Source organism: Malaclemys terrapin, chromosome 13 (genome assembly GCF_027887155.1).
Source record: "Malaclemys terrapin pileata isolate rMalTer1 chromosome 13, rMalTer1.hap1, whole genome shotgun sequence".
Lineage (NCBI taxonomy): Eukaryota > Metazoa > Chordata > Testudines > Emydidae > Malaclemys > Malaclemys terrapin.
The window spans coordinates 7,350,576-7,377,773 of record NC_071517.1 but is presented as its reverse complement, the minus strand read 5'-3'; the positions used below and the strand labels follow the sequence as shown (position 1 = coordinate 7,377,773).

Sequence of the window (27,198 nt, the reverse complement as noted above, 5' to 3'; positions counted from 1 at the left end):
ATGTCACCCACAACTCCTCTCCCACAATAGCTATCAATGCTGCAGCCTCAAACCATTTTGCTTACTGAGGCAGGAATGGTTGTTAAGAGTTCTGTCTATTTAAGGAATTTATGGGATGCCACCATAGGTGCCGGCTGTACATTTAACAGCACAAATGTTTTGCAGGCAATCCAAACAGCGCATTGTTTGGAAGAATAGAAAAACCTGCAAAAGTTAAAGTTATTTAGCAACCAAAACAGGATGCAGGATAGGAGCAGCATTTGGGAATGCCAGCCCAAGGGGTTAGTATTTATCAAAATAAATAAGTAAACAAAATTTCAGGCCAAGTCCTGTACAGCAGCTGCCAAGCATCCCTTTTTTGTACTTCTATGCCTGAAGTGTCCTGATGATGTATTCATCCAATTCTTTGAGGCTCGCAGCTGTGGGACCCTTCTTGCCAGCTCTTGTGAAAGAGCTTTCTTCCAAAGCTTTTTATTTGACTCATTTTAAAGGCAACGTGTTACTGGGAGAAGAGGTATTAAAAATGTGAAATTTCAATAAAGCAAAAATATATATACCCAGCTTCAGAAGTTGTTTTTTGGGGGGTGAAAGACACAAAAAAAGAATCCAAAATCCATATGTCTTTGGTTGGTTAGTTTTGAAAAAAAAAATTTGCTTCCAAGGACCAAATTGCCATTTTTATTTCAAGTCATTTTCTGGACCCATGACAATGGAAATGCTGACAAGCCGTTAATTGTAATAGCACAAGTGGTACCACAATTATTATATACATTGAGAAACTATAACAAACATTTGCCTTTGCAGCAACAGAGCTATTAATTGTAGGATGGAAATGCTTTCCTATAAACACATGAGCCACAGTATTTGACAAGTGCACTCACTAAAATGGTGATTATGAAAACAACTTGACTTGAAACCTATTTTTGTGTATGTTCCACAATGAACAAATTCTGAAAACTTAACAGCCCACAACAAAAAACCTTTTACAGCTTTGCTGTCCTCACATTTTGGAAAAGTGTTTTTCAAATAAAAATCTGAACTGTGAGGATTGATTTATACAGTTATATTGTAGCACCTCATTATGTCCAAGTCTTGTAAATAACTTTGATAATCTACAGGGATCATAAAGTATGATACTCTTTACTTTCTGATAATACACAAATGTAGAGTAAATGAGCTGCAGTGTGAATGAATATTGCCTCAAGAGAATATTGAAAAAACATATCAGTTTTTTTCTTGTTGTTTAATTATATCTTAAAATGTTACTATTGGACTAATATCTAGAGCAGTGGTTCTTAATCCACAGGCTATTGGCTGCTTGCGGCCTAATCAGTTGCAGTTCATGCGACATCCTCAGGGCCATACAGGTAGTATATATATTGTGTGGAGTGATGTTACACCACATATTCTTCATAGAAATATGGTTATGATATGAATATGGCAAAACTAAGATGTTTTATTCAAGGTGGATCATGTGAGATATCATTGGAAAGATTATGATGAATTTGATTATCCAATTTGTATGCATGCATCATTTCTGTATCTGGAGTTAGGAATATTAACTAGGTAACAATTACAACTGCATATGCACTTGGGAAACGCCCACCAGACAGTAAGCAATCAGCCTTGATGGGTCGTTAGAAAAAGACAACGAGTCTTTAAAGATGTGGATCTTCCATCTTCTTGGAGTTCTTCCTATGGACATTGCAAATAAACCTGGTTTCATGGTTGCTTCAACACTGCAAGGTCAGGTAATGATATCACCTGATGCAAAATACCATCTTGGACACTGCTGGTACTTTTCCAAGGGAAACAAAGGCCTTATGTAAATTCTATTTAAGGCTGGGAGGCAAGACCATCAGCACTCTCCTTCACTGCCTTCCCACCCAAGAAGAAAGATTGCTAAAAGTACCTGAGGAGACAAAGGAACTAAGCTGATGGAAAGGCAAGGGCTGAGTCTAGACTGAGACAGAGGAGTCTAGTCTGTAAAGAGAAACAACAAACTCTAAGCTACAGAAACTCTGCATCCTGCCTAAGCCATTTTGTAACCTGTTTCTTTAGCGAATCAAGCTTAGTTTGTGTGTTTTGTTTTATTTGCTCAGTGATCTGCTCTGTTCTGTTTGCTATCCCTTGTAATTACTTAAAATTTACCTTTTATAGTTAATAAACTTATTTCTGGTTTATAACGTCACCCAGTTTGTGCAATTCATATCCGGGGTGGGGGGAAGAAACTGTGCATATCTCTCTCTCCACATCGAGGGAGAGTGCAAATTTTTATGAGCTTGCACTGTGCAGACTTTTCTATACAGCGCAAGACAATATTATTTTGGGTTTACTCTCCAAAGGGGCTGTGCACTTGAGTGCTGAGCAATTTCTTAGCTGAAACTTCCCATAGAGACCTGCTTGCAGACTTTGTATGATTCTACAGCTTGTGCGTCCCTACCTGTGTGTGTGCTGCCAGAGGCCGGAGAGCCTGATTCAGCAAAACAGGGAGAGGGAGCCCAGGCTAGTGGAGCAGGCAGGCTCAGTGAATACTCAGTACATCAGGTGGCATCCCAGACCGGGGTGTGTGTGTGTAAGGGTCTAACCTGTCACAATATACATTGTGTGGATGTGGCCCGCATAACACATAAAGAGCTGCAAAAATGTAGTCTACTATGGTAAATAGGTTGAGAACCACTGATCTAGAGAGACTGAACATTTCAAGCAGTTTTGTGAATTATAGAAATATAGGGCTGGAAGGGACCTCAAGAGGTCACCTAGACCATCCCCTCCCCCCCATTCCTGTTTGTCTAACCTGTTCTTAAAAACCTCCAAGAATATGGAATCCATAACTTCCTAGATGATTCTCTTCCAACATGTATGCCCTATGTGTGATCACTGAGCCACACGGCAACTTCACGGATCACATTCTTCCGGGGCCTGTCCATACAGGCTGGCTCAAAAGCTCCCCACCAAACTTTTCTTGAGAGCATCTCTGACCAAATCAATTTTGCGTGTGAACATAACCACCTAATCAATTCCATAGTCCTCAGAATCCTAATTCTCAAATTTACTCTGGTGCAAGTCCCAAGATCCTTTTCATGAAGGTGAATAAGTAGGGCGTAAGATGCCCTTGAAAAACCCAGGCAGAATTTATAAAATACGGGGTGAGCACGAAAGCCAATTGGCTTGACCTGTCCATGGGAGGTGGAGGACTGGAGTGTCAGGGACCACAGCTGACTCATTGCCTTCTGCTGACTGAGCTAATGAACCCGGCCTCCTGGGCTGAAGGCTCTAACTGGCACAGTCTCAAATCTCAGCAGATCTAGATGCCTGGCTGCTCCATCGTGTTCCACATCCACAGCTGTGTTTCTGGTCCTGCCCTCAGATCCTTGTTTCTTGTCCCTGGCTTCCTGCTCCTGTTCTGGCTGACACTCTGGCTCCAACCTCTGGCTCCCGGCTCCAGCTTGCTCCCTGGACGTGATAGATTCTGACCACAGCTTTGATGCTTGGCTCCTGATTTCTGGCCCTCAGCTCTAGTTTGCTCCCAGGACTTGACATATGGCTTATGAACATTGCTCTGACCTCTGGCTCTCGCTCACCCTGACTTGATAACCTGGCTCCTGCTGCCAGTGGGCCTGTCTAGCTCTGTTTCAACCACTACACCAGCCTCCTGCCCTGAACACTAGACAAGCATGTCCACAGCCCAATCATTACACAGAGAAGAAGGAGAGGTCTGGTTCTTGCCTTGCCAAGTATGTGCTTCTGCCTTCCCCTCCCTTTTAGGCACTGTGTCTCATCCCTGCAGGTCTGACAAGGATGCTATTGACTTCAGTGGAGCCAGGATTTCATTCTAAATGTTATGGCGCCTCAGGCCTGTTCTGCTACATACGCTGGTTCCAGCATTCTGCTCATCTACTGGCAAGATAAGTAATTATGAATCCCATTCAAAAAGATCCACCATTCTTAGAGGGAAAAGTCTGTGATTAAACTGGACCAAACAGTGGTAAAAACACAATGATTGCTCTCTTAAAAAGTCAGGCTTATTGACCCTCTCAGAGCATCTATTTTATGCCACTAAAACATCATGGATGTAGGGAGAATAAATACTTCCAGACTTGTAAGATAGGACCCTGCTTTTGGCTTTGACACAGTTAGCTCAGTGCACCTGTTTTCTTCCTTAGTAGTTCCAGCCTTCTGTAGACCTTCTCTGGCAGTAAGCACAATCTAGTGAATATTTATACAGTCCAGCAGATCCTAGACTATCTGCTATCAATGTCTAAACAAATGTGACCAAAGACGCATTCTGAAAGCCAATGTAATTCTGCTTTACAGGATACTATGCTTGGGGGGAAAAACACTTTTTCCTTCCATGTTAGAATTTAAAATGTAAAAAATTTTGAACGATTTTTGTCAAATGCTGGTAAGTATCTTTGACACATGAAAAGCAGTTCTGAGACTTTCCACTACACCCTAAGGCCTATTATTGGCTCATCCCAGAAACAGTAAGTAATGAGAGAACTGGAAAAAAATTGTTTTAGCTCTGCTGAGCAGTCAGAACCTAGATTCTGCTTAGGTGAACTATCTAAAACTCCCAGTCTTATAAAACTGGGATAGAAATATTTTGAGATTTAGGTGCAGTAAAGTTTTTGAGATGTTTAACCACAATGCTGAAGCTTAACAAATAATTGTTTATTTTTTATGCCCAGTGCACACTGGATGCAAACTGCAAAATATTTTGTCTGAATTCTAATTTCAATCACGGTATCAAGAATCCACAGGAGACTAAGGACATGCAGATGCAATATATTCCTGCATTCTAGACAATCGTCTATCTAAGATTCAATATTCAATATATTCAGTATTCAATAAAAGAGAATTTGAGGCAAGCATCCTTTTAAAAAAATTGCTCCATCAATACATGGTATTGGCAAACCCAGATTGATAGCTGAGGTTAATGACTAGGGAAAGAATCACAACTGTGGCAGCAGCAAGTTCTTTGTTGCAAATTCTGCAAGCACATCTGCTGCTGTTCGGCGTATCAACTGAATTAGGATAGTGAATGAGAAAATGCCAAAGAAGAAATTCTGAGCAATACACACTGTTGACCTGGGATGCTGTCTGAACAGAGTCCATTTTCTACTTTAAAAAAATTTATAATTATTTTTAAGAAAAACACTAAAGCGGTCTTTCAAAAGAACAAGCTACAACCCATCTACCTTGGATTTAAACCGATTATTATTTCTTCAGTTTCTCCTGTGCTGCTAGATAATTTTGTATTTCAAATCAATAGTCTGTTTTGCCTCCCTAATGAATCTCCCTGATAGAGTCTTTTTGTCCATTTAAAATATTTTTAGCTTGCTATTAAAACGGATAGAGACAAGATACGGACAGGAGAGCGGGCAATACAGATTTCTGTCCAGCACATTCCTAATTCTTATCAAAATGCATTGTGTTGTTATACATAGTGAATTTTTTTTTGAATATCTTTATACACCTGTGTAGATAAACTGTTCCTCTTCATAGAGATGTGTATACATTGCAGTAACAGGCAAATCTTTCAAATTTGTGACGGGTTGGGTGAGGTAATATCTTTTATTGGCCCAGCTTCTGTTGATGAAAGAGAGGAGCTTTCAAGCTACACAGAGGAGCTCTTCTTCAATACTCTTCTTGCCTCTTTCACCCACATAAGTTGGTCCAATAAAAGATATTTCTTCACCCACCTTATCTCTCTAATAGCCTGGGAGCAACACGGCCACACCACCACTGTAAACAAATAATCATGTGCACATCCGACCTTGGAACCTCACTGAAGCTGTCCAGTTCTGCTAGTCTTATCTAAATACAGTAATACCTCCTGTCCTAAAATGACTTCTGTTTTTTCCTCTGGGAAACTTTTCTTAAAACTGAGACACTTGAAAACTACAAGTATTGTATCTTCAATATTCAGGGAATAAATGATTGAATCTGCTCTGTTTCTTCAACAGGATGATGCATGTGAAAAGAACCAGCAGCACCTGTAGAAGCTACAATCATTTTACCCTCTTTGAAACTTTGAAGAGACATTTATACAAAAAAATAACTAACAGATACAAAAAACTAACAAAGAATTTGATCCTGCTACACTGGAGTCAATGGGACTTTTGTTATTGATTTAAAAGGAAGCAGGATCAGGCCCACAATGCATAAAAAGATGAAAATATTAACTAATGTCTATAGGTGAAGGCTAATTGGTGAGTTGGCAAGATTTCGAAACTGATCTTCTGCACTTTCTTTAAATTCAAGTGTCTTTCTTTCTAGTCAAAGTACCATGAGAGGTTAAAATGAATTAATCTTGAGTAGCAGCAAAGAGTCCTGTGGCACCTTATAGACTAACAGACGTATTGGAGCATGAGCTTTCGTGGGTGAATACCCACTTCTTTGGATGCATGTCACCCACGAAAGCTCATGCTCCAATACGTCTGTTAGTCTATAAGGTGCCACAGGACTCTTTGCTGCTTTTACAGATCCAGACTAACACGGCTACCCCTTTGATACTAATCTAGAGTAGTTTCAGATACCAGTTTCCAGACGGGATACTAAAACAAGTTATTGTAAAATAAAACTACTTGTTATCAATACACTGCTCATTGTTCAGTATTTGAAAAGTCTTCAAAATCGCCTTAGTTTCCAATTACAATCCTATACTTTGAACTCTGGTATAACTGTTTCAGGACATCTAACTAATGCTGAATGTCAACTTCATCCTGGGACCCTAATTCAACAGAAATGTTAAGCACATGCCTAAAAAAGTGGTTGCTTAAAATCATCCCTATTCAACAAAGTAATTAAGCATGTGCTGAAGTCCCACTGAAGTCAATGGGATTTAAGCATGTGTTTTAAGTGCTTTGTTGAATCATTTTTGCAGGGCAGCTTTAAAGTTAGGTATTTAAGCATGTGCCTTTCTGATTAATGACCTACATTAATACAAATATTCAATTTCTTCAGTGTTATGATTTTCAAATCAATTCCTCCTGACGTTACAGTTTAGACACCTTGCTGCATCATTTAAGAAATGCCTTCACTATTTAGTGAAAGTAACATGACTTAAATAACAGCACCTTGGAGAAGTTTACTCTTCCTCCATCAGTGGGATGCAAGTGGAAAAAGTTAGCTACAATTAGTCGTCACATGGCTGCTATTCTGATCTTCTGTAGTTATAGGTTATCCTTCTCTTTCCTTCCTTTCCCGTGTCTTTTACAAGATTTAATAGAATACTGTGTAAAATATTCTGGTGTCAAAATGATGAAAAAATGTAGGTAGATAGGTATGGGGAAAATCTTGACGGTCCTGTAAAAGTCTTGAAGATTCAGAAATGTGGTTTCCTTTACAATCAATCAGACAGCCTAACAAGAAAACCCAGAATGTGTGTTCTAACTTATTCTGAAACATAAGAAAAAGTGAATAACTAAAGGTAATATCCTTTATCATTTAATGTATTTTTGGTAGACTGCACAGTCTGGCATCTAAAGGGGGGCAAGACTGATGTTCAATACCTACATATGATGAGAGCAACAACGGATACTTCACTACAACCAGGAAAAAAAGAGAAAAATGGAGACATCCTCACATCCCTCCAGCTCTGCTTTGGCCTCAGAACTGAAATTAATTCCCCATCACAATAAAGCGAGCAGCACTCTCATCTTAAAACCTAAAGGATCACAAAGTTCATATTCTGAGGGCCAATTTTTCCACTAACTGTTTTAACTGTAAATGTTTCTTATACGTTTGCTTTATAGATCCCATCACTGGAGGAGTCCTGGTCATTTGGGTTGAAATCCTGGTCCTGTTGAAGTCAATGGTAAAATACCCATTGACTTCAATGGGGCCAGGATTTAATCCCTGCTTATTACTGTAGACACTTCCCAAATGATGTCACATTTCATTATTTCTATTGTTTTCAAATAACATTGTACATTTAATTAGCGGGGTCTGACATCTGTTTTTATTAGTGTCTGGAAAATGAGGACACGACAATTTATTTGGGTTTTAGATACATTTTACATATTAATTCAACATGATCTTTATGACCAGTGAGATACAGGAGAGAAAGGATCAACTATACCACCCCCCATCTCCTCCTCCTTTCCTACTCTCCACACCACGTGCTCTTTTAATGTAAATACATTTTAATCTGAACTGTACATAGTATTCTGGATGTGAAAACACAAATAATTTACTTTAAATAGGAACGAATTGTAGCATTTGTCACCATCACATAATGTACACTGCTAGTCACTCCTAGCTAAAATATAAAAATTAGAAAAATTATCAACAGAGCAAGGAATGTGTATTTTATGTTTGTTAATGTCTCAGTTGGTAACTAAAGGCCAAATCCCATTCTCTGATATGCATGAGGAAGCTCCACTGAAGTTAACAAAAGGAATATGTGCCTACTTGAAGAGAAATCTAAGCAGTCTCTTGCCACCACCACCCCTTCTTTTTTTTAAGTAAATGCGGCCCAGCTTTTCTGAATGTTTCAGGTTACTGTTGGTTACCTGAAAAACTGATTTCATAGAGATTTTAAAGTTAGTGTTCCTGCGTTTTAATTTAGAGCCACTATTATTTCTTTGAACTGTGTGCGTATCTATTATAAACTAACCTGTTCTTTTAAATAATAACACGGCATTTCTTAGACTAAAGTACATATTGAATGAAATCCTTGCCTTACTGACATTAACGGGGTGTTTTGTTCTTTACTTCAATGAGCCTAGATTTCATTCACGGCACATAAATAGGCTATAAATAATGCTGAACACAACTTATGTTAGTTATTCCAAAGCCCAGGAAAGTTCAAATTAAACTCTTCTATTGTCACCAATTCTCAGAACGCCTTTTTTTTACCTGTGACTTGCAGTTTGTCACCACTGACTTCAACTTTCAGATAAATCCTTCCTCTTTTCTCTGTGTGATCCATTCCACACAGACTTGGGACGTTTATTACACACTGTTTGTGAACATTCATATCGCAAGCTGTGGATCAGGAAAGAAAAGGTTCAGAAAATGATGACATGTATGAAAGTCAATATATTTATGCTAAATACATATGGTAAACATGAGGGGTAAAATTATTCTATAACATCTGATTAATCGTTGGGTTTTTTTTTTAAACCGACCAAAATGCAATGGCTCTCCTTATAAATATTATTAAAAAACACTGAAGTATTAACCACAATAAAAGGCTCAGCTTCAGTCACCTAAAAATGTGACCTTATTAATGGAATGTAAAACAGACAAAATGAAGAGTCCATGGAATAAAGACTTGATCCAAAATATTAGAACGTTTGCTATAAATTACTGTAACCAATACAAAAATTGACAGTTTGCTTATTGATACAGAACTGTAAATATTTCTTTTCTAATTTCCATAATACTAGCATGGGGGGGATGGAGAGAAAATGAGAGAAAAGGCTGATCATGCAGATGTAACAGAGGAAGAGATGTCAGGATTTGGACATGACCTGGATTTGTGATCTAGAGAGAAGGCTGTGGAAAATCATATCCATATTACCTACCTTGGTGACACTTTAATGGTGCTGATGCCATCAATGACAAAGAAAAGGGTGAGTTGAAGGTTTGGGATGGAAGATAAGGAATTACAATGTTAATCATGGTAAACTTAAATTATGATGAGAAATCTAGCAAGAGATGTTAGAGACACAAGCTGAGATGCAGAATTTAAGGTGAGAGAGTCCACGCCCCACCCCTGCCACCACAATAAATATTCTGGGAACAGTGAAAGAGAGATGAAAAGAACTGAAGACAACAAAGTCCGGGGGGGGAGGGGAGGGGAGGAGAGACAAGATTTCAAGGAGATGATGACAGATCATGTCATCAGTACACAAGAGATCAAGGAATATGAGGATGGACTAGAGGGTGCAATATGTGGCCAGGAAGAGGTCATTATGAACATTGACATGGAGTGGAGCAGGAGGTAGCTAGTTTGGGAGGAAGCTGGGATGACACTGGAGCAGAGGAAATCAAGGCAATGGTTGTAGGACGTGCAATTGAGGAGTCTGGAGGTGGGACAATAGGGAGAATTGCCAGCCCAAAGCATGGCTCTGTTGTGGCTGTACAAATATTATTTATGCATTTTAAACCATTTTTTATTTTTTGGCCACCCTTTTACACACCCAAGGGTGATTCCTTTTGCCTATCTTTTGGGGTACAGATTCTATATGAATTATGGTTGTTGCAGGAGTGACTATGAAATATGGGACCTTAGCTAGCAGCTGAGCTGAACCAATGTCTCCACAAAGGATGCACACTTCCCATACCAAAGTAGAACAAGCTTCAGAACTGCGATGGCAAATACACTTTAGCCATATCAAACTCAATAGATTCCTTTTTCTATGGTTTGCATTAGCATATTTTTACAGCATTTTTCCCACTGGAGGAGATTTGGCTGATTTATGTTGTTTTACTGAGAGTCTTCAATAATGAAATATTCATTTGAAATATACAGTACTGTAATTAACTGTAATTGAAACAATATTTTTCCAGACAAAGGAAAGAGGACGCTTGATGCCTAATGGTTTCCCTTATTATTTAAAAGGCCATTTTAATAACTTTAGAAAAACTTACTTACTGTCACATTTCATCCCTTGATGTAGAAGTCCATACAGCAATGATCCACAATGGTCACAGAACGTTGGGCTTCCATATGTGTGGATTTTAAACTTGTGTTTGCTTCTGGGATCCTAAAGAGGAAGCAGAAATAGGTTCTTAAGTAATGTCTAAAACTGCAAACTAAATTTCATATATTACTGTAAATGTTGAATACATTAGAGGTCCACAGTTTATGTAGCAGAAAAGCATACTATATGTACTGTAGAATACAGCGAATTCACAAGGTACGTGCTTGTTGAGTGAACCTAGGGTTGGTACAGCTATCAATCTGCAATTAAAACACACATTGACAGGAGCAGGATTGCATACTAAACAACAGGATTTAGCCTTCGATGAACATGACATATACTAGATATCTTTATTCACAAGTTGTGACTAATTACATTTAATAGCCGTCATTGCTTCAAATGAAGATATGTTTTTTCCCAAATATCATATGTTTTGGAAGTTTGTTCTGACACTCAGGTAAGCGCTTTAATCTGAAGAACATGGGAAAAACTACTGTAAAATCCGAATATCAAAGATGATGTTCGAATATTGTAAATCTGTAATCTGTATTATTATAAAGGAAAAGGGGCTCATTTTAACTTGACACGTGCTAAATATTTTACTCAGACTGCTATTCCTGACTGAATTTCCAACTAAGAAATTTATAGCGATGAGACATCTTAATGGCACTGGCTGCTTGGAAAAGATTTCTAGTTTAGGATCAGTGAAATGGAATACACCCAAATCATTTAAGTCAAACAAATACAGTACTATAACTCCAAATAGGGTTGCCAACTTTCCAATTGTAGAAAACCAAATACCTTTGCCCCGCCCATTTCCCCAAGGCCCCACCCCCACTCTCTCCATCCCCCCTCCCTCCACCACCCTCGCTTACTTTCACCAGGCTGTGGCAGAGGGTTGGGGTGTGGGCTCTGGCTGGGGGTGTGGGGCCAGGGATGAAGGATTTGGGGTGCAGGAGGGGGCTACAGGCTGGGGGGTGTGGGGGCAAGGGGTTCAGAGTGTGGGAGGGGGCTCCAGGCTGAGGCAGGGGGTTGGGGTGTGGGAGCGGGTATGGGATCTTGGCTGGGGGTGTGGGCTCTGGGGTGGGGCCAGAAATGCGGGGTTCAGGGTGCAGGAGGGGATCCCGGCTGGGGCAGAGGGTTGGAAGTGGATCAGCTGAAAAATGACTATGATTTTGAATCTGAAATTAATTACATCATCACTCTTTTTTGTTTGTTGCTTTCTTTCTGCCCATTCTCTGACTAACTCCATGGAGAAAGGGATTATGCAATTCCAGATCCTTCTAGCATGATTACAACTTTAATGAATACCTAACTGTCATGCAAGGACTCCTTTAACACAGCAAATAGCTACATCTTAATCTAAATGCCACCCTCAACAGGTAGGTGTAGTTGATTAGGCTGCTGCCAAGTGGGGAAAGCCCCAGCTGTAGAGAAGAAGGCTTTTGATGACAGGCACCAGTTAGCTCCTCCTTGCCCCCCTCCCCCCCACCCATACAAAAAGTTTCCTTCTGTGTACATTTTAAATTAATACCAATGGTCATATTATTTTACATTTAGATTATTACCATACAGTCAGCAAAAAATAAAGTACCATGTCAACTTAAACTAAGCTCGCTAGTAAAGGTCATTTCCGCTTTTCAGCTAATACTTAAGAAGATTCATAAGAAGAATAAAACACATGAACTCAGATTTCAAGTTGACAATATATTACATTGATTGTTGTTTATTTCTCAGCCTGAAATATGTTATGAAAAGAAATGCTGTACATATTTATTTTGTGGATGCTGTCAGTCTAAATTGAACTACACTCACAATTTTCCAGAGAACATCTGTTTGTTACTTATTAAAGATGTAACCAATGGGATCTTGTGGTATGGGGTCATGGGAATGTGACTTTTCAGAACGTTATCTGAAGAATAGAATCACGCAGGTCCTCTGAAGGAGGAGGAGTGCACAGTAATATCAAAACCATTTAAAATAAAGTTTCAATGCCAACTCTTCATTCTATTTTTAATTAGCAAGGAGCAGGGGTAAATGCTGCCTTAACTTGTAATTCTATATAAACATTATTTTGCTAACCACTGTTGCTGTTGCTAAGGTCAATAAATCTGTTGCTAAGACTGACACTAGAGAGGCACTTCTTTTTAAAACTCGTGTTAAACATCTGCCATAAATGACATTTACGACTGACAGATTATAAAACTGTAAGCATAAGGGAAAAGCAAATACAGGAAATGATCATTGTGAATGCTTAATTAATCATCTGCTGTACCTATAATACAGGTATTACACTAAAACCGTAAAACAAGTATTGTCAAATAGTTGTTGTAGCATGGAAATACTTGTTCAATATACTTTATCTGTAGATGTATATTGCCCCTGGCTGGTACATGAGAGTCGAAGTGATCACCTGCCAAATATTTACAATTATCCTTATACTTATTGTCTGTCACTGTTGATTCTGCTCCCAATTCTCTTTAAATCAGGTCGATAAATTCTTTGTTGAATTTAGCTATTAGTTTGCAAATGTTGAAGTCATGCGTTATTTGATTTTATAGTTTCATATTATATAGTTAACTCCATTATTTTACCCAATTTCATTGCATTTTTATAGTGGCTTAGTATGCTTTAAGCACTCCTGATTTATGTATAAAACAAATAAAATATAAATAATAAAAACACAGTGTCGGGCTCATTCTAGACATGTTGTAATTGTGCAATACCTTTGTACTTTTTTGTTTTATTTGTTAAATTACTATTCAAACATTTGGGCAAAGCAGGATTATGCCACAGAAATTGATCACGTGGTTGCCTTGGTTATCAGCAGTTGATTCAATACCGTGTGCCATAACTAGAAAGCTTATTTAACCATACAGAGCACCTTTTTTTATCTATTTTGATTACACATACATGAGTTTAATAGTGGGACACCAGAGATTGCGCCATTAAACTGGATAGCCCTGATCCTGCAACACTGATACATGTGCTTAACGTGACTATCATGAGTACTCCCATTCAAAGTAATCATTAAGTATTTGTAGAACCATTTACAGGATCGGGGCCTAACTGTACAGCATAATAACAGTGTCTTATATTAGGAAAGGCTAGACCACTTTTGTCATAAAGCAGCATACCAATGAGCCGTCCATGGGACTAGCACTTGCTTAATCTCACCTAATATCAATGAGTAAAACATTTTATGAAACTTCCAAATGGTCAAACATATGAGCCAATAGCATGCAAACTTGGGGGGCAAGTTCTGTCCTCAGATAGCTCCAGGAAACAACTACTGACTTAAACAGAATTATGTATATACACAAGGGCAGAATTTGGTTCTCACTTCTTGCCAGTAAAATGCTACAGAAATAAATTAACTAGGATATAAAATTATATGACTTCCACTGGCTTTCACAAATACTTATAAGGCACTCCATTATATACGCATATATAATTTAAAACATCACTCAACCTTTTACATTTCATTTAATAGTAGTTTCCTGCCCAACTTAAGAAAATGCCAGTAGTGGTATGTTTAAAATAACACATACAGCATGAATTAGATCTTTTGAGCAGCAGTACATTTGTTCTGACCATTTTATTCTATACATTCACACTCACAAGACTCCTTCTTGTCTGAATGTGAATGCAGAGAAAGAAATATGAAAACTCCTGCTGAAATGGAAATTCTCCCTTAACATGAAATCCATTTTAAACATTTTCCAGTTGCTTGATTGACAGCAAACACAAAAACCTCAGGAACTTTTAAGGCTAGAAAATGACAGAGGCATTTTCCATCAGTCTAACTCTCTCTTTTTTTTAATCCTGTGTTTTTTTGTTGGGCAACAAGTCATGAAAGATTCATGTTGCCATGATAAAACATCGTTCCCATTCTGGGCTGGCATTTGGATATCTAGCTCACTAGATCTGCAGGGAATGTTGCAGTATTTGTGTGTCTAATCTTGTACTACACTGTACGACTTCAAACTGTCTGTGCAGTAGTGGCAGCTTGAAATATGAAATAGTACAAGCACGCCTATAAAGCCATGATTTCAAAGCAAATGCATTACCCTGACCATTGCCTAAGACAAGGTCTGATTCCATTCACTAAACATGGAAAAGGGGTACAACACATGTGTGTTAAAAAAAAAAAAAAGGATCCAAGATAAAATCATTCAGAAGATAGAGCCTTTTCTGATCATCTCTTCCATATATTCTAAAATGGTATCTGAGAATTCACGTGTGAGAACTTCAGTCATTACTTTGCTTCCTAATTGCATGGGTATAGCAAATACAATGTGAAATTCCATTAAACAACATTTGAAAAAAACGTTTCACAATACGATAAGGATGAAGTGAACTTGAAGTAAACATGAAAATACACAAAAAGGGTACAATCTATTTAGCTTAATGAATCATATTAGATAGAACACTACATATTTACCAACACACACACTAGGTAGTTCACTGATGTAATGACTTTTGTAGTATTACAACAGTAACATTATTCTATGAATGAATGGTGCTTGAACAATTTCCCTAAGGCACTGAACAGAAACATCTTTCCCGTTAACTATCCACCGGTTTTCTTCAACAATGGGAATGCTGCAGTTCCCATTAATATTTGGGCTTCTATATGCCACTCTTTTAGTATCCAGGAAGTAAAGAGATCACAGGATCTTGTTCTAATCTCACATCCTGTTATATTTTAAGGAGGAGTCCAGTGTCGGGTTGTAAATGGCACTGTCTTTATTGTTTAACGGCAGCAGTGGGAGGAGGAAAGCTTCTATGAGCTATATCTATCTTTGCACGTGAGGCTCCAGATTGTGCCTGTAATCCATCTATTAAAAAGGTGCTCTAGTGCCAGAAGAAAATGAAAAACCACAAAGGAATATCCTCAAGCACTAGAAGAGTCTATTAAGAATTCCCTCTCACTAAATCCACCAAATCCTAGGAATTCCTATTAATGCTAAAGACACAGGAGCTGCCAGAGTGTGCACAATGTGAAGTGCATATTATTTATTAAAAGCTGCTCTTTTAACTTAGGGCATGATACTGCGAGTTCCTGCAGGTCTGGATTCATAATAAAAGGGATTCCATCTCATGCTTCTATAATCCTAATTCAATAATACTCTCAGATAAATCAAGCCCAGAAGCAGATTTCTAATCATGTATTTTGAAGATTTTTTTTGGATATAAAGTGATATAGTGGGTCCTGGCATGCAAAAGACTTGCACTTAAAAAAAAAAACAGGAAAAAGTCAAAGCATAGATTTGTTGGAATGTATCATATCAGAGTTCACTCTAGAGGCACACAAAACTGTTATGTATGATCAAGTGTCTAGTATTGAGCCTTCATGTTGCTCACAATGCTATGTCATGCTCCCAGCAACAAAGTAGACACTGTTACAAGAGCAGAAGAAGAATATTTTAGGGATCTCCTAATTATAGGAACAACAACTGAATGTTTACTGGCATGTTCCAATTACTGGCATGTTACCCATTAAAAAGTTAAGGTGTATGCATTATGGGATTATGTACATATATTAAGGGGAAAATGTGACCCTTGCCAAAACCAGTAAATTGTTAGGATTCTATGCCCACTAGTCATAACACCCAAAGTATCTAGTGGCTAAAGCACAAGACTGGGAGCCAGTACTCCTAGATTCTATTCCTGTCCCCACCCGACTCCGCCAAACAGGTTGATTAGGTCAATTTTTCTTCTCACTACTCCACTTCACTCCTATGCTTTAAATATTCTAGACAGGAGAAGAGACTCAAATACACTTTCACTCCTCTAGAGGGAGGAAGAACAACATATAGGCACATAATCTAACCACTCTTTAAAAAAAAAAAAAAAAAACAGTGATGCATTTCCATTAAACTAAAGATAAATTCTTCTCCCTGCAGCAGCACAAGCACAATTTATTACTTTCTGGTAGCTAATATAGTTCAACAATGGTTGTTATGAATATAGATGATGTGCAGTCTATATGGTTTTATAAAAACATGGTAAGTGAATATAATGTAACTGGAATAGTTTTATAAAAACATGATAATAAGTGAATATAACACAACTGGAATATGCTTCATGCAAAAGGTCTCTTGTAAGGTATCATTACAAAGCTTATAATCTACTGAGTGTGATCATCCTATTTGTATAAATGTACCACTCTTGTATCTGAAACTAGAAATATAAAATATAACTCTGAGGGCCTATTGTAATTATGCAAAGTGTGGGCCATTAATGGTGGTTTGGAATCTTGATGACTCCCATTGTCTGCAGATGGCTGTGTTTACCTGTGAGTCTTCCTGTATATGTGTGTGCTGGCAAGTGGGTAATGAAGTCTTGCAGTGACATGTGATCATGTCACCAGAACTGGAATCCATCTTTAACCTGGTGCTTTTCCAGTGGGTGGAAACCCAGAGGGACAAAGGGTTCCTGCCTTATACAAAAGATACATAAAGGGGTGGAAGAGAAAAGAGGGGGAGGAGGAGCCATCATGAAGAATCCCCTAGCTATGAACTGAGCTGGAACAAGAGCTGTACCGGAGAAAGAATTGTGCCCAGACCTGGAAGGTGTCCAGTCTGAGAAAAAACGTACTGAAACATCTCCGAGGGTGAGATTATCTGTATTCAATTTGATTAGACATAGATTTGTGCATTTTATTTTGCTTGGTGACTTACTTTGTTCTGTCTGTTACTACTTGGAACCACTTAAATCCTACTTTCTGTATTTAATAAAATCACTTTCTACTTAGTAATTAACTCAAGAGTATGTATTTATACCTGGGGGAGCAAACAGCTGTGCATATCTCTCTATCAGTGTTATAAAGGGCAAACAATTTATGAGTTTACACTGCATAAGCTTTATACAGGGTAAAACGGATTTATTTGGGTTTAGACCCGATTGGGAGTTGGGCATCTGAGTGCTAAAGACAAGCACACTTCTGTGAGCAGTTTTCAGGTAAACCTGCAGCTTTGGGGCAAGTAATTCAGACCCTAGGTCTGTGTTGGAGCAGATGGGAGTGTCTGGCTCAGCAAGACAGGGTGCTGCAGTCCTGAGCTGGCAGGGAAAACAGCCGCAGGGGTAGTCTTGGTATATTAGATGGCAGCTTCCAAGGGGGTTTCTGTGATCCAACCCATCACAGTTTCCATTAAACTTTGGAACAGAAAGTGTAAAACTGACAACTTACGGCACTATTTCTATGCCATGGGTAAATGTTAAATAATCAGACAAATTAATTTTGATGTACTTTTTCTGGCCAGCAACACTTGCAGCTGCCCTGATGCAAATGTTGTGGAACAACTAATTAGCTTATATTGGTGGAAATGTTTTGCAGGTGATGCCATGGAAAAGCTAAATACATAAATTATAAAATATACTTTATACTTCTAACAGTAAAGACATGGGATGTGGACAGCAATCCTGATTTGATTTTTTTATTTAAAGATGCATGTGTGTTTTTAAAGAAAAGAGCTGTTATTTCTCCAGTGCCAGCAGGAATTGGAAGTCTGCCTTAAAGTTCTAGACCTTAGCTTTGTTTATAACATCATAACAAATGCTACTGCACATACTCCACCTTGGACATTTAGCCATCAGACAGATCTGCTATGACTCCTATCCTGATAAATGCCTCCTTAAAGTCAAGTAATAATAATTTTGAATAGGAAATTTAACTATTGGTCATGTTAGATAACTGTGGGAAATAAAGGGGGGAGGGGGGAAGAAAAATGCTACCGTAGATTATGAGAAGAAGAAGGAAGGTTCAGATTGTTTCAAATTCTATATTTGAACAGCATATTGTTTAACAGTTAGAGTAGGAATCACAGTTGGAACTCCTGGAATGCATTTGTGGCCCTGCCACTAACTTGCTGTTTAACCTTGGTTAAGTCACATACTCTTGCCATACCTCAGTTTCACTAGTGTACAAAATTAGAATAACTTGCAGTGCTGTTGCAAAGTCAAATTAATTTACATTTGTATAAAGTGCAAAACTCCTATATTATCCTACAGCAAAGAAACCAATTATTTAAAGAAGTGCATGGTGTGGGTTACAGTAGCTCGCACAATTCAAGACTTAGGACAGAGTCAGGATACCTGGATTATTTTTCCAGCTCTACTTCTGACATGCTGCATGGCCTTGAGCAAGTCTTAACTTCTCTGTGCTTCAGCTTCCCCATCTTTAAAACAGAGGTAATGGTATTTACTAGCTTTAGTAAAGCAATATATAAGTGCTATGTATTATTTCTTCTTCTTCGATTCCTGTACACCAGATAAGCAATGACAATGGGGCTGAATGAAATGTTTCCACCACTTTCTGTCTTGTACCAGCTTCACAGCTTCATTCATCTTTAAAACTTTTTGTTCTATGTCATTCTTCACCATGTCGATCCAATGCTTCCTTGGTTTTCCTCTATTTCTAGTTCCTCGCACTCGCATATCTTGCCTTCTAGTGTAGCCTTGCTGGGTCAATTCTTGACACGTGTCCCAACCATCACAGTTGTCTTTCTTGAATTTTCTGTAACAGCATTATTTCTTGCCCTACTCATTTTCTTATCACTTCATTTTTTATTTTCTGCAATCTTGAAACACCCGGTATTCCCCTCAGTCAGTTCATTTCCACAGGCATTATCTTTTGTTCACCAGCTTTCCTCAGACTCCAGCATTCTGACCACACAGCAGTATCAACACAACTCTGGTCTCATAAACACTGATTTTTGTTTTTATCTAAATGTCTTCAGTTCTCCAGATCTTGCAGTTTTCTGAATGCTGTGGCCATGAGTCCAATTCTTCTTTTTATACCATCTTCACAATTCCCATTCTTCAGTACTAGTCCCCCAAGGTACACAAATGTTTCTATTTCTTCTAATTCTCAACTTTGGTCTTCCAATTGCCAAAATTTTTTATCTTTTCCATGCAGATCTTCAGTCGGAATTTTCCACATTCCCTGCCCTCCTTGGTCAATGATCTGAGAGCAATATCATCTGTAAATCTAACGTTATTCATGTCTTCCCACATAACATGTCTCCTCCCATTCCCCTATGTATTAGTTATTTATTATTAATGCACAATGTACCAATAAACTGAAAAAATTATTACTTTTGATGCAAGTAGATACGTGATATGATCCCATCCAACACCGTACCACACAACAAATATAACTGAGAACACCTACGGTTTACCTACATGCACCCAGAAATAGTCTGCAGTGTAAGGCATAGGAAGGAGATTTTTGGGGAGTAAACCCTTGAAAATTTACATCAAGGAAATATTACAAGGATATTGCTCTCTGAGCAGCCTATGCACCTTGGTATCATGAAAATCTGTTGATAGCTGCAGATGTGAAAAAGAATCTTGTGCAGCCAGTGTGCGTGTGTGAAATTGACAGAATCAACAAGGGACATGGAACGGTTCTCTGCATATACCCTGCCCAGTCAGCTTTGCCTATCCCAAGCCCGCCTCTGTTTGAGCTCAGAGCTTCCCAGCTTGTCTGACAGGACATCCACAGGCAAAGGTTGTGGGACAACAGGCTTTTCAACCACCCTACTATACTTTCTGCCACTTTGGTTTGCACTTGATTCAGTGTGAATGATATATTTCAACTTCTGACATGTGTTATGTACATATTTAAGAGGAATCAGTTCCCTCTATAATGATTCCATGAAGGGTAATATATTAACTCAGTTAACAGGAGAACTCAGCAATAGAAAAAACAGTGACTGCATAGTTATATTTGTTTCAAAAGAGTTAGTGTACAGGACTGTCCATTAGAAAATAAATCAAATATGACACTATTTAGAAACAACCATATGGAAATGCCAATGAAAATACTGGTGACCATGTGGAAACACATTTCTACGGCTAGTTTATTTTTGTAATAATGTGTGTCATCAGTGCACGGAGGCGTAGCAAAGGCTAGCTGACATGAGTCACACACAGAAAACCTCTTGTTCACTAGTACTACCAAATAGGAAACTTTAACAGTTCCATTACACTGAAATATCACCTGTGACTAGGCTGCATTCCAGTACCTGGGTCTAGCTCCCTCCTCAAAGACAATACCCACTTCCTCTCTGAAAGATGGTCTTAATGGCCATCGACTGCTAGACTGAAGCTCAAGGAATCTGGGCTGAAAGGAAAGAATAATTATCAGACCACTTTCTGTCACATCATATACAGTATATATAATATGCAAGTATACCCTACAATGATGAAAGGTAACAGAAGTTGTATATCCAATTCCCTTTGCAAGGTAGCAAGAGTTGTATAACTTCAGGAGAAAAACTGAACTTTATTTACTGGAAGACAGAGAAAAGATCCTGTGAAGAGGCTATCTGGGGATTTTCCAGGAGACTATGTCTGAAGAAAAAAAAAACAAAACCACCCTTGGATACTAAATCAGAACATACAGCTTTATGTGCTGTAATATATCAAATATTTCTTACAATAAATACCTTGAGACACCATAAGCTCACAGAAGTTATTCTTTAAATTCACATACTTCAGGTTGGGTTTTAGGTTTATTTATAGAATACTTATAGCACCCACTCACATTTTACCCATCCTAGAGATAAATAATGAACTACACTCACCAGTTCTCTTGATATGTTTTCTAGGAACAAGGTTTGAACTCTCTCATCCACAGTAGTTAAACTTACAGAGTTCATGTGCCTCAAAAAGCCTTTGTTTGAAATTCTCTAGAACTTATTTTCTTCAACAAAAAGACATGACAAATAGTTACACGTGTTCTTCTGCACATATGGGAAAGTGGTATCCTTAGTGAGCCACCTTTAATTCTAGCAACTGCAGCTCTTAAGGTGGGCCCTACCTTAACTGATGATTCATTGGGCACAGCATGTGAAAAAAGCAAACTCAAGGCTAAGCAAGCAGAAATAATATCCAAAAACTCAACTGGATTCTGAACTACAGTTCAGAAACAGAGAGCACTGCCATGTAATTCAGCAAAAGTAAAATGGCAAATATGAGCTACAATAAGTGTATAATTATATTTTAAAGTTACTAGCCCAGAAACAGGAAAGTTTGGCTCAAATACGGTACACTACTGTTTCAATTTCCATTCATACTTAAATTGTTTGATTATAATGGAAAAATACCATGGTAGTTCAAGCATCTAGCTTAACCATCCATGTATTTAACATTTGAAAATAAAATAAACAGCTAGACATAACACGTAAAACAAGATATTGTTTACATATAGGATGATTAATAATTACATGTAATCTGTCATGCCTCAGAACCACACCCTAGTTTCATACACATTTCCTCTATTTCTCTCATCTACACCTTATAAAAGGAAAGTAAACAATGATGCGACTGACTTGCCTTACGTTGGCAGGTGTTCTTTCACGCTTTTACAGAACGTGCTCTAGTATCTGCTACTGCGCAAAAACTGTCGCAGCACAGATAATGAAAAAAGTAAAGGGAATAAGAGCAGATTATCAAAGATCGTAACTATTCTTTAGAATGGGGTTCCCAAACTGTGGTACATGTACAAGACATCTCTGGAGGGTATATGGAAGAAATTGTGTAATGGTGGATTTTATTTATTGCATTCTCAAAATAGGCTACTCAGATGATGTTTTAAAATCCTGTGGGAATGCGTTATATAAAATACGGTAGTTAATTTACTTCAAGATTTAGCAATGAGAACACAGATACACAGAGACGCTGACGTACAGAGCTCTCACCTCCGATCACCATATAGAGCTGGATCAGTTGCCCAGCAACTGTCCAGTCTAACTGAGCTCAGAACAAAGTCAGGGTTGGTTTTTTTCCGGTTGTCTATGTCGCACTATAACTACATCTGTATGTAACAGTGAAATATGGCCAGATGGCTAAAACAGGTAGTGTTAAGAAGAACACACAAAGTATCAGTGATGAGGCATGCAGGGGTATGTGGGCAGCTGGTAAATCTGGAAGGGGGTACATGGACAGCGGATAGCTCTGGAAGGAGGTATGCAATAAGAAAAGTTTGGGAACCTCTGCTTTAGATTATATGCCTTTATTATCAAAGTACCTTGATTAGCATCATAAATGGGTTAAAACATGCTACCCTTGAAATAATATACACGACGATTATATTTCCATCTAGAGCAGGAGCTGCTTATTTCTGTTACTATCTCAAATAGAGGACTACCACCTAAACTTACAGAGCAAGCATTCACCTTGAACAGGTCGTGCACAGCTAACCAGAATCCTTGTTCTGGCATACAGCATCTCATTCCACATGAATGAGGATGATTTTTAATCAAGCACATTGCTTAGTCAGCTATATGAATAGGACTATTTTGCAGGATGTCAATAACTTTTTGAAAAATATCACCGTTCATGCTGATGGAATACTGTTTTAAGTCTTCTACTTTGTCTGCCTTTTTCACGCTTTCTTCAGAGTCCTTTAGAATTAATTCATCAGTAATTCACAAGTTCCTTATAAAGACAACGAAATAGAACTCATCGTTTTTGGTCAATACAGTACTGCCCCATATTCATATTTCTTGTCGTAAAGTCACGCTTCAAAATGGAAAGGAGAAAACGAACACTGGAGCTTTAGGGCACAATTTCCCACACCAACCTAACAAAGCACTGAAACACTTACATCCACCCCTTCTCAGGAAAGGACTTGAGCATGTGCTTACTCACTTTGCTGAAACGAGCGTTCTTCCATTTAAGTCCAATTAATAACAGTAGAAACTCTTTCTGGGAGGGAGGGGCAGGAGCGGGGAAGCGCTGTGTCTCTGTTCCTCCCCCTCCCTCCCAGAAAGTCCTAAGCACCGCCAAACAGCGCTTAGGACTTTGGGGGTGGAGGGGGATGTGGCGTGCTCCGGAGAGGAGGTGGAGTGGGGGTGGGAAGAGGTGGGCCTGGAGTATTCCTAGCAAAGTCCGAGCCTGTTCTTCTCTGAGGAAGCTGCCGCTGCTGCAAAGGTGCTTCCTAGCATCCTTGCCTGCAGAGGGCTGTGCTCTGTGGGGTAAGCCAGGGGCACTTCCCAACCACAGTACAGTACTGTACGGTACAGTATATAATGCCTTTTGTCTGCCCCCCCAAAATTTCCTTGGAACCTAACCCCCCGCATTTACATTAAATCTTATGGGAAAACTGGATTCATTTAACATGGTTTCACTTAAAGTTGCATTTTTCAGGAACATAACTACAACGTTAAGTGAGGAGTTACTGTATAAGTCGTGGACAGGCCATGGGCCATGAATTTTTGTTTATTGCCTGTGACCTGTCCATGACTTATACTAAAAATACCCCATGACTAAATTGTAGCCTCACTTATTGCTTGAATTTCTAATGAAAGTAAATCAACGTTGTAAGGGATGGATAAATGTACATGACTTATTATAACGTTTCAAGAAATCACTGATCCTATTCACAATTAGAAATATAAATAATTATGCATATTCAATGTGAGTTTTTGTAACTCATTTCAGTAAAGAGCAAGAATAATTGACAGTTTCTGAAATAGAACACAAATTTCAAATGCATTCTCTAAAAGATTGGCAGGTCTGTTTTCATCAAATCAATACACAATATACTACAACCTCTAATCATTTCCTACTGTGATAGAAAGAAACACTGAATCCTGTATATTTCATACTGCACAGGATTTTTTCTTTCCAAAATCCTCCATTAAAAACTAGATCCACATGGAACTTTGTTGTGACAGGTTGGAGAAAACGGTGTGCAATTTGTGTTGGATATACTGTACTTATAACACATTTACCTTACTATTGATTAATGATCCAGATAATCAAAAATACTGAAGAGAAATCTACTGCATTTTTTCTCAGTAGGAAAAAAATCCTAGATACTTCCTGTACTTTACTCAGTCAAGACTTTTATTGACTTCAGTCGGACTTTTGCCCTAGTAAGACCTTCAGATTCTGGCACATTGAGACTAAGGGTACGTCTACACTACCCGCTGGATCGGCGGGTAGCAATCGATCTTTCGGGGATCGATTTATCACATGTAGACGCGATAAATCGATCCCCAATCGCTCTCCTGTCAATGCTGAACTCCAGATCGGTGAGAGGCGGAAGCAAAGTCGACGGGGGAGCCGCGGCCGTCGATCCCACGCTGCGAGGATGCGAAGTAAGTAATTCTAAGTTGATTTAAGATACGTCGACTTCAGCTGTGCTATTCTCGTAGCTGAAGTTGCGTATCTTAGATCGATCCTCCCCCCAGTGTAGACCAGGCCTCAGTCACACTATCTCTCACAAAACAGTGGGTACAACTCATTAACTAAACCCTCATTCAGATGCAGTATCAGTTTCTGAATGTGTGTCTGCTTTTTACCCTTCGTTTTCCTGCTGGCATGGTCAAATATCTTGCACGGAGTCATACACTGAGATGGCAGCTTAGACCTGGGTCTGTAGTTTGTGCCAAGGATCCACGCTCTGCTACTGGAAATAATAACTTCCATGGTTTAATATATGGTTTCTATGATCACAATCCAGGATGTGAGGAAGAGAAATAGTATAACAGGCTTTGTTAATTGGTAACCAGCAATATCCAGTTTCTGATTCAATGGGGTTGCACAGGTGTAATCACTAAAAAAAAAAAAAAAAAAACCCAAGGAGGGAATCCTGTCTCAGACAGCAACACAGACAATTTGAGATATGCAGAGATTACTGGGTGATGTTCTACAGTCTGTGATATGCAGGACATCAGACTAAAATATAATGTCCTCTTCTGGCCTTGACAACTATAAAAATGCCTTTAAAAGATTTTTTTTTTTTCCCATTTCCTTCTGGGGAGTCAGCCTATCAAGGACAGTGCAGCATGAGCTGTAAGTGTACTAGGAGACACAGCACCTTCACTGCTTTAAGAGCTAATTACGTTAATAGTCCCAGCTTCAGTGTGACGTTTCTGGGGATGGGTGCTGAAGGGAAAAGCAGGGAAAAGGGGCCTGATAAAACTAGAAGATAATGGGAATTAATATAGCAAAAGCCTAAAAGAATGTGTTGGAGAGGACTAGTACGAGTGAGTGACTTTATATAGTTTTTTTTGGGGGGGGTTGGGTTGGGGTGAGGGTGACAACATATAAAATACCTTCACATCACTAATAAAGGGTTTACACATACATTTTTTTGTGCACATAAGTTTCCAATTTAACTTTTTCCTAGGAAAATTAAATGCACAAACAAGATGCCCTATTCTGAAACTTATTCAATGCAGCACCATCACTAAAATTTAATCAGGAAGCAAACCGTGATTTGGCTGTAAGGGTTCAATAGCCCACAGTGTACAAAAGGAACAAAGAGTCCTTTTCAGAAATCAGGAAGTTCTGGCAAAGGAAAGCAGCATTCTGAAAGTTAGGGAAGGTCATCAGATCTAGGGAGAGCTCCAATGCTATCAACCAATCTATGTGAAGTCTGCGGACTCTGCCAATGAGCTAGATGCTGCTACTGGAAAAAATAACTTCTATAGATGGACATACATCTCCTATGATTTCCATCCAATGGCGGAGGACAACGAATGGTATAACATGCTTTCTTATTTGGTAACCAACAATAACCAACCTTTTACAAAATCCAGCCCAAAATTATAACTGTCCTTATGCAGACATACACTGTTACTGGAGCCACTGGAGTCGTATGACCTCTGAGATATGACAGGAGTATAGCCACCTTTTATTACCCTGACCCATGTCATGTGACTTGAAAATAAAGGTTGGCATATTACCAGCACTCCTCCATGTCTCACCTTTATTTAGGTTTTGTCAGTTGTGTTATCAGCAAATGGCTTTTTTTTTTTCTTTCTATAGGGCAGAGGGAGACTCAAAATATTGGGAAGTAGGGTTCAACTAGAGTTAAAAGAAAGAAAGAAAAGGATTTTCAGACAGAGGTTTCAGTTCTCTCCTGGAATGCACTCTAATTAAAAGGTTTTATTATTATTTATTTATTATTAAGGGACACATGGTCAGAGAATCAACCTATTTTGATAATTGCCTTTTGTTCATATCCATGTAGAGAATAGTACTGATTGAGTTGGCATATGGAGAGTGACGATCTATGCAACTGTACTCACAGGGGTTTATAATTTCCTAATTACCATACAGGCAGTTACATTTGGGAAAGAATCAGCATTTACTTGCTATTTTTTGTACATTTTTTTTAACAAAGAAACTGCAGCACAATTACAGGAAAGTGCATAAACAAAGAATGCTGTCAGAAGATGATTTGCTCTTATGAACAGATGAGGAGCAACGGGGGAAGGGGGGCGGGATTTTGTTTTAGATTAAATTATATTTAATCTGACAATGTAGAAGTCATGTCATGAAGTAACTTTAAAAGACGGAATTTAAAAATTACTGTTACTAATATAGTGTTTGTGTTTACAATAAGCTAATTTTATTTATTTTTTTAAAGCCTTCTAGATGTTAACCAACAGATGCTGAGAGTCTGAATTCCTAAGAAGTCCTTAGAAAGACAAGGACACACTTATACGGGAATCTCAGCACTGAACCAAACCTTATTTATGGATTCCAGAACTGAAATCCTCTTCAGCCAGAA

At 38.6% G+C, this 27,198-nt stretch overlaps 1 protein-coding gene across 2 annotated transcripts in view; it reads right to left on the bottom strand.

The window, feature by feature from the left end:
• Window positions 1–27,198, bottom strand: part of PRKCA (protein kinase C alpha) — a 313,637-nt gene that overhangs the window by 92,884 nt on the left and 193,555 nt on the right. For both annotated transcript variants that reach the window (XM_054046940.1, XM_054046942.1), the window contains exons 4-5: window positions 10,610–10,721; window positions 8,866–8,994 (exon numbers count right to left, since the gene is read on the bottom strand). In XM_054046940.1, coding sequence (XP_053902915.1) covers window positions 8,866–8,994; window positions 10,610–10,721 — 241 coding nt within the window. The remainder of the gene's footprint in view (window positions 1–8,865; window positions 8,995–10,609; window positions 10,722–27,198) is intronic.